This window comes from Hipposideros armiger, unplaced genomic scaffold, assembly GCF_001890085.2.
Source record: "Hipposideros armiger isolate ML-2016 unplaced genomic scaffold, ASM189008v1 scaffold_592, whole genome shotgun sequence".
NCBI classification, from domain to species: Eukaryota; Metazoa; Chordata; class Mammalia; order Chiroptera; family Hipposideridae; genus Hipposideros; species Hipposideros armiger.
The window spans coordinates 807941-814667 of NW_017731942.1; the positions used below are offsets into that span (position 1 = coordinate 807941).

A 6727-nucleotide genomic window follows, 5' to 3' on the forward strand; every position below is an offset into this window, starting at 1 on the left:
CAGTGTCACTGGCCCTCATATGTGGGATCCGAACCGGGGCCCTCTGGCATCCCAAGCGAGTTCTTAACCATCGCGCCACTCGGCCGGCCCTAGTGTGTGTGTTCTTGATTGACCAGATGAGGACAGGCCCATTTTCAGTTTCTGAAATGACCCTAGCAGGCACTTAGTGACATTCAGGTGTTCTTGTGCTCTGAGTAGTGGTAGCATCTGCTGCCGTGTGCTCTTGAGCCTGTGTGCTGCGTGCCTTCTGTGACTTCTCCGTGACCCCATTCTGGCAGCTGCCTCCATGGAAGACATTCACCCTCCTGCCATTTCATTTTACTGTGAAGCTGTGTTCAGAGCAAAGCACACTTACTTATTGAGAATAAAGGGTGAAGAGTATGACTAGTTCAGTGCCACAGACTTTTCATCTGGACTTCCTTCCCTTTTCCTTCCTTCTGTCCATTATCATGGTCCTTGATAGCTCTTCTCTCCCCCCAAATACCTATTTCTCCTTACTGTTTTTTGCTGTCTCTCCCCTCTTGTTATCCCTCTCTTTCTTATTTTCTCTTCCCCAGCACATGTACTTGTGAGAGTTGAGAACTGCAGTGTGGCAAAGGCAGTGTTGTAAACAGTCTGCGTGGCATCACCTTTGGAGGCAGGCCTTGTGTCCTGAGGGCGTGCACCTGGCTGCTGTGCTGGTCCCGGTCCCTCCTTCCTGTCCCTGTGGGGGAAGGGGGCCCAGCCTTCTGCTGGAGCAGAAAGAAGAGGGAGATTCTAGTGGGGCTCCTTCCTTTTATCCTCAGTGCCCCAAGAGCATAACATGCTGGGGTTTAACTAGGCCGAGTCTGGCTGATAGAGCGAGCTCCTTTGGGAAAAATAAAGGCATGTGTTGGGGCCTGTGGTCCCAGGTTACACGTCAGTGTGGAGTCTACGCCACCTAGCACTGTTCTCCCGCTTATGATTGTTTATACATTCACTCAGGACTTTTACACTGCACTGACACTACTTTAGAAAACTCTGTCCAAGAAAAACACTGGAGTAAATGGCTTTCAAGTGAAACTTTTTGTTTTATATGTCATTTTTATTTTTGAAATGACATACGAGGTCTGACAATTAAGTGCTCGAACTCATCCTTAAAAAGGTGCTACATACCTCATTGCTGAATATCACTACAGTCACCTTTGAAGTACTCCTCTTGGGAAGCTATGCACCAATGCCAGCACCTCATCCACCCTTCAAAGCAATTTTGGAACTTTTTCCGGAATGACTGTCGTCGTATTATCCTTGATGTTCTGAATGTCATCAAAATGTCTTCCTTTCAATATTTCCTTTATCTTTGGGTAAAGAAAGAAGTTACTGGGAGCCAGATCAGGTGAGTAGGGAGGGTGTTCCAATCAAGTTATTTGTTTACTGGCTAATAACTCCCTCACAGACACAGTGCCATGTGAGCTGGTGCATTGTTGTGATGCAAGAGCCGTGAATTGTTGGCGAAAAGTTCAGGTCGTCTTAACTCTTTCACGCAGCCTTTTCAGCACTGCCAAATAATAATCTTGGTTAACTGTCCAGATGGTACAAATTCATAATGAATAATCCATCTGATATCAAAAAAGGTTAGCAACATTGTTGCAAAAAGCTCAGGAACTTAACTGTCAGACCTCGTAAGTAAGCCTAACACTGTCGACTAACCTCATTCCCAAAGTCCTGCTGTTCCTCTAAGTCACACTGTTAACAGTTTGATGTGTTACGTGCATGTCCAGTAATGCTTCATACTTTGTTTTCTCTTGTTATAATTGTAGACAAGGTTGAGGTGGTGAGGAAAAAAGTCACCTACTATTTGGAAGCACTTTGATAACATTTTTTGCCTTTTTTCTATTGCTATTTTAAGATTCAAATTATGCTCTATATCATTTTGATAACTTCTCATTAAACCACTTGATAGATTTTTCATTTATAATGGCTTCATACTAGTCTATCATGTGAATATATAATTTGTTTATTCGTTTCCCTATGGTTTCTGATTTTCACTCCTAAATAATGCATTAACCTACACTACATTGTGTGTTTATATGTTAATTTATTTCATGGGGTGCTTTTAAAATTAAAATGACAAAAGCAATGCATATTTTTATATAAACTTTTAAATACAGAAAGCACAAAATTAATCTGACTTGTAAACCCACCACACCTTACCATTTCAAGTTACCTCTTTTTGGTCCTTGTTATATGCATACATAAACATTATTACTAGCTTGGGTTTTTTTGAACTTTTAAGCAAAATCTTGATCATATTTTGTAACTTGTTGGGTTTATCTTTTACTTAGCATGGTAAAAATTCATTTTAGTAAATGTTCTTCAGTGATGTAATATATTTTTTTTCTTTTTTAAGATTTTTATTGGGGAATTGGAGAATGGGATCAGCCAAGTTGTTGTCCTTCAATCTTAGTTGTGGAGGGTGCAGCTAGCTCAGCTCCAAGTCCAGTTGCCATCCAGCCTCCCATCAGCAGCTCGCAGCCGCTCAGCTGAAGGTGCCATGTTCAATGTTAGCTGCGGGTGGGCATAGCACACCATCCCATGCGGGAGTTGAACTGGAAACCTTGTTGCTAAGAGCGCACACTCTAACCACTGAACCATCCGGCTACCCGTCAGCAGCTCATGGCAGCTCAGCTCAAGGTGCCGTGTTCAGTCTTGGTTGTGGGTGGTGTAGCCCACCATCCCATGCGGGAGTTGAACTGGCAGCCTTGTTGTTAGGAGCATGTGCTCGCACCAGCTGAGCCATCCTGCTGCCTATTGGCAGCTCAGTGGTAGCTCAGCTCGGGCGCAACTCACTGGTCCATGTGGGAATCGAACTGGCGATCCTGTTGCTCAGAGCTCACCCTTTTAACCAACTGAGCCACTCAGCCGAGCCACTCAGCCAACCCAGTGATGTAATATTTTGTCGGAATACATTTGTACCATAATTTTTTTTAAAAGCCTATCTTGCTAATTTTTTAGGCTACTTTTTAGTTTTTCACTGGTAAAACAGTGATAAAACTTCACTGATAAAACTGCATTACACTTTTACTGTCCTGAGGAAGTGGTATTGAGTTGATGAGTCAGGAGAGAGGTCATTTAGGATGTTAGATACTGTGTTCTTTCTATGTGTTTTCAGGCTTGGAGTAACTGGGCATCTGGCAGCTGTAACTAGGGTAGGTCAGCACGACCTGGGTGCTTTTTGGTTGCTGGGATGGGAGGGCTTAGACTGCTAGAGAAGGTCCTGGGAGTGGGCGGGAGAAATCCGGGCTGGCGTGTAGAGCTGCTGGCAGAGACCTGAGCAGGTAAGGCTTCCAGTGTGGACTGACTGCAGGGACTGAAAATCAGGGCACAGGGTCTAGAAAGTCAGGTCTTTGGGACTCTTCAGGACATCTGGAGTATTCAATAGGGTGATGGTAGCACACCTCTTTCTTGTTTGACAATTTTTATGCTAATTCTGTACTGGTGCCAGCTATTAAAACTGATATAAAATAATATTTAGAATTGGGATAGTCCTAGAAAATCTAGGATTGGTGATTGATGATGATCCAGCATGGCTCTTGTTCAAGAATGTTCAAGCCTTTACCAAGTTTTTTGCTCAGATGTGAGTGTGGAGGGTGAGGCCAGAGGTGGGATGGGACTGGGAGGCTCTGGACTCAAAGGTGCTTCACCACTGAGCAGCAGAGCACCAGCCCAGGTGTCTCGCAGGCCCTGTCTTCTCGTAGCTTTCTTTACATCGAGCGTCACAGTTGACTCAGTAGTAAAAATGGGGGAGAAGAATTGGGAAAACTCATCTCTTTAAACCACTCAGCATTCGTAAAGGTTGGAATTGTTAGCAACACTGGAGTCAGCAAGAAAAGTACCCTGATCTTTGACATAAATGGCAGGCCTTCTCAGCATTTCCAAAAGGGGTCAATTTCTTGGAGACCACATCTTTTTAAAACATACAGTCTTTTCAAAATATAAAAGAAACAACCTAACAACCAAACCTTTAAATATAACAGACAAGCAGGAAGAGAGGTAAGAAGTAGGAAGCCCCTTGGATTAAGAGACTTAATTTTCTTTCCTTTTTGTGTCAGGTGTATTTATTTAACCTACATCTAATTGATTGCAAAGCAGTAGTAATGGTCACAGTGATGCGTATCTTTAGCACTTTGCCAGCTTGTGTGCTTGTACTTGACCGAATTCTCTCAGTTAGTTCTCCCAGCAGTCCTGAAAGGAGTATAGACCAGGGTCACAGGACCCGCTGAGGCAGAGCAGGGATTCATTCATTCATTCACCGGAGCCTGAAACTAGAGCTCTAGTGCTTCATGGGTTTGCTTTGCCAAATCTCTGATCTCATCCATCGTGCTTAAGGCTTTTTCTCAGATGACTTCCCTTGCCTTAGAAGATCATCATTTTTTATGCCAACGCTGAAAGGGTATGTTAAGTGGTCAATTCCACGTTTGGTCTTTGAAAGGGGAAAAACATAGTTAGAATAAATCTGATGGAACTGGAGGGATCATAGTTTCAAATTTTCCTCCTTTCTCTCATCTAGGAGACTTCCACAGATGGAAGCAAAAATTAAGAAGGTACAAAAAACAACAAAATTACTCTTCAGTGACAGTTTAATATGTTTCTCTAACACTGCTGCCTATACTTGCTCTGTTTTTCCTGAGGTCACCAAAGCATATTTTGGTTATTCCAGAGCTAGGAGTTCTTCTTACTGGTAACTTTCAGATAAAAGAAGATGAAAGGTAAAACTGGATTTATATATTTCAATAATTGCTCTTTAATTTTTACCCCACTCTTAGTTTCAGGGGACCTCCAAGAAGGGTATCAGTCGACTGGATAAACAGATGAGAAAGTTCACAGATATCAGGAAAAAGAGCAGATCTGCACATGCAGTGAAAATCAGCATCGAGGGCAATAAAATGCCATTGTGACCTAGCCTGGGATGTGTCCCCATCTCTGAGAAACGCGCAGTGGACTCTTTGAAGAAAGAAGACGATATTTTAAAATTTTTTAGTGTATCTAAATGGTTCAGCTTGTATCAAATATTGTCATAGGACTTGCATTTCTCTCTGTTGTATTTAAAACCATTTGTCGTGTACTTTGTACAGAAGAATACTAGTCACACTTCTTCTATAAGCTTTACATAATAAAATTCCAGTCTGGTTTTGGGGGGCTGTCTCTTCATTGTCTTAGAGGACGCATTCAAAATTCAACCCTACCCACGGTGGTTGACGTAATAAGCAATTTTACGTCAACTGGTCTCTGTCCTGGGTTCCTGACAAGGAGCTTCTAAAACCCTCAGCTTTCCAAGGTGAACAGAATGTCTTTGTAATGCTAATGAGTGACTCCTGGTAGGTCCCTACATAGCTTTAGGATGGGGGCTGGTCACCAGAAAGACCTTAGAGGTCTTTGATTAGAAGGTCGGGACTTTGGGCAGGCCTGACCTGAGGGGTGCTGAAGATTGAGTTCGGCCATTCAATCACATGGCCTATGGTTTAATCAGCTGTGCCTAAATAGTGTAGCCCCAGTGAAGACCTCAGATACCAAAGCTCAGTGGAGCTTCCTGATTGATGAACACACTGACATACTGAGATGGTGACCTGCCTTGATTCTACAGAAAGGATGTGGAAGCTGTGTGTGTTGTCGTTTGGCTGGTCGTCCTAGTTGGAATCCTTTATAATAAAATTAACTGTAAATATAGTGCTTTCCTGATTTCTGTGAGTCGTTCTAGTGAATTCTTGAATCTGAGGGGATCGTGGGAACCTCCACATTTGTTAACCAGTCAGCCAGAAGTGGGACCACATTTGTTAACCAGTCAGCCAGAAGTGGGAGTGGACTTCACTGGCAGCTGGCATCTGAAATAGGGACAGTCTCTTGGAGGACTGATCTTGTGAACCTGTGGAGTCTGCCAACTCCAGGTGCAAGTGTCAGAGCTGAACTGCAGCATCCTAGCTGGATTTAAAACAGCCTACCAACAAAATCTTATTTCTTAGTATTTCTCTTGCTAGAGAAATTATCATTATTTGATTTTGATTACAGGCATACCTTGGAGATACTGCGGGTTCTGTTCCAGACCACTACGGTAAAGCAAGTCACATGAGTTTTTTGTTTCCCAGTGCATATAAAAGTTATGTTACACTATACCATAGTCTGTTAAATGTTAAATAATAAATTCTATCTTAAAAATCTATATGTACCTTAATTTAAAAATACATTTTGCTAAAAAATGCTGTCATGTGAGCCATCAGCGAGTCATAATCTTTTTGCTGGTTGGAGCGAGGGAAGGTCTTTGCTCGGTGTTGATGGCTGCTGACTGAGTAGGGTGGTGGTTGCTGAGGTTGGGGTGGCTGTGGCAGTTTCTTAAAATAAGACAATGAAGTTGGCTGCATTGGTTGACTCACAGTTTCCCAAAAATTGCTGATCACAGTTCACAAATGCAATAATAAAGGTGTTTGAAATATTAAGAGAATTCCCAAAATGTGAGAGAAAATGAGCAAATGTTGGGGAAATGGCACTGATAGACTTGGACACAGGCTTGCCACAAACCTTCATTTTGTAAAAAAAAAACCACAGTGTCTGAAGTGCAGTAAAGCAAAGCACAATAAAACGAAGTATGTCTGAAATTTGAGTTCTTGGGGTTCTGTAATGAAGAAAAGATAGAAAAATACTGTCCTAGAGGAAAAGTGAGTGTCACTGAGCATCACCATACCAAGCTACTTATAGCAATCAGGCCGTTGAGACA

General features: G+C 42.5%; 1 protein-coding gene across 2 annotated transcripts in view; it reads left to right on the plus strand.

The window, feature by feature from the left end:
* Window positions 1-5697, plus strand: part of IWS1 (interacts with SUPT6H, CTD assembly factor 1) — a 51107-nt gene extending 45410 nt beyond the window's left edge. For both annotated transcript variants that reach the window (XM_019624547.1, XM_019624548.1), the window contains exon 14: window positions 4785-5697. In XM_019624547.1, the coding sequence (XP_019480092.1) occupies window positions 4785-4916 (132 nt within the window). In that variant the 3' untranslated portion in view covers window positions 4917-5697. The remainder of the gene's footprint in view (window positions 1-4784) is intronic.
* The last annotated feature ends 1030 nt before the right edge of the window (window positions 5698-6727 follow it).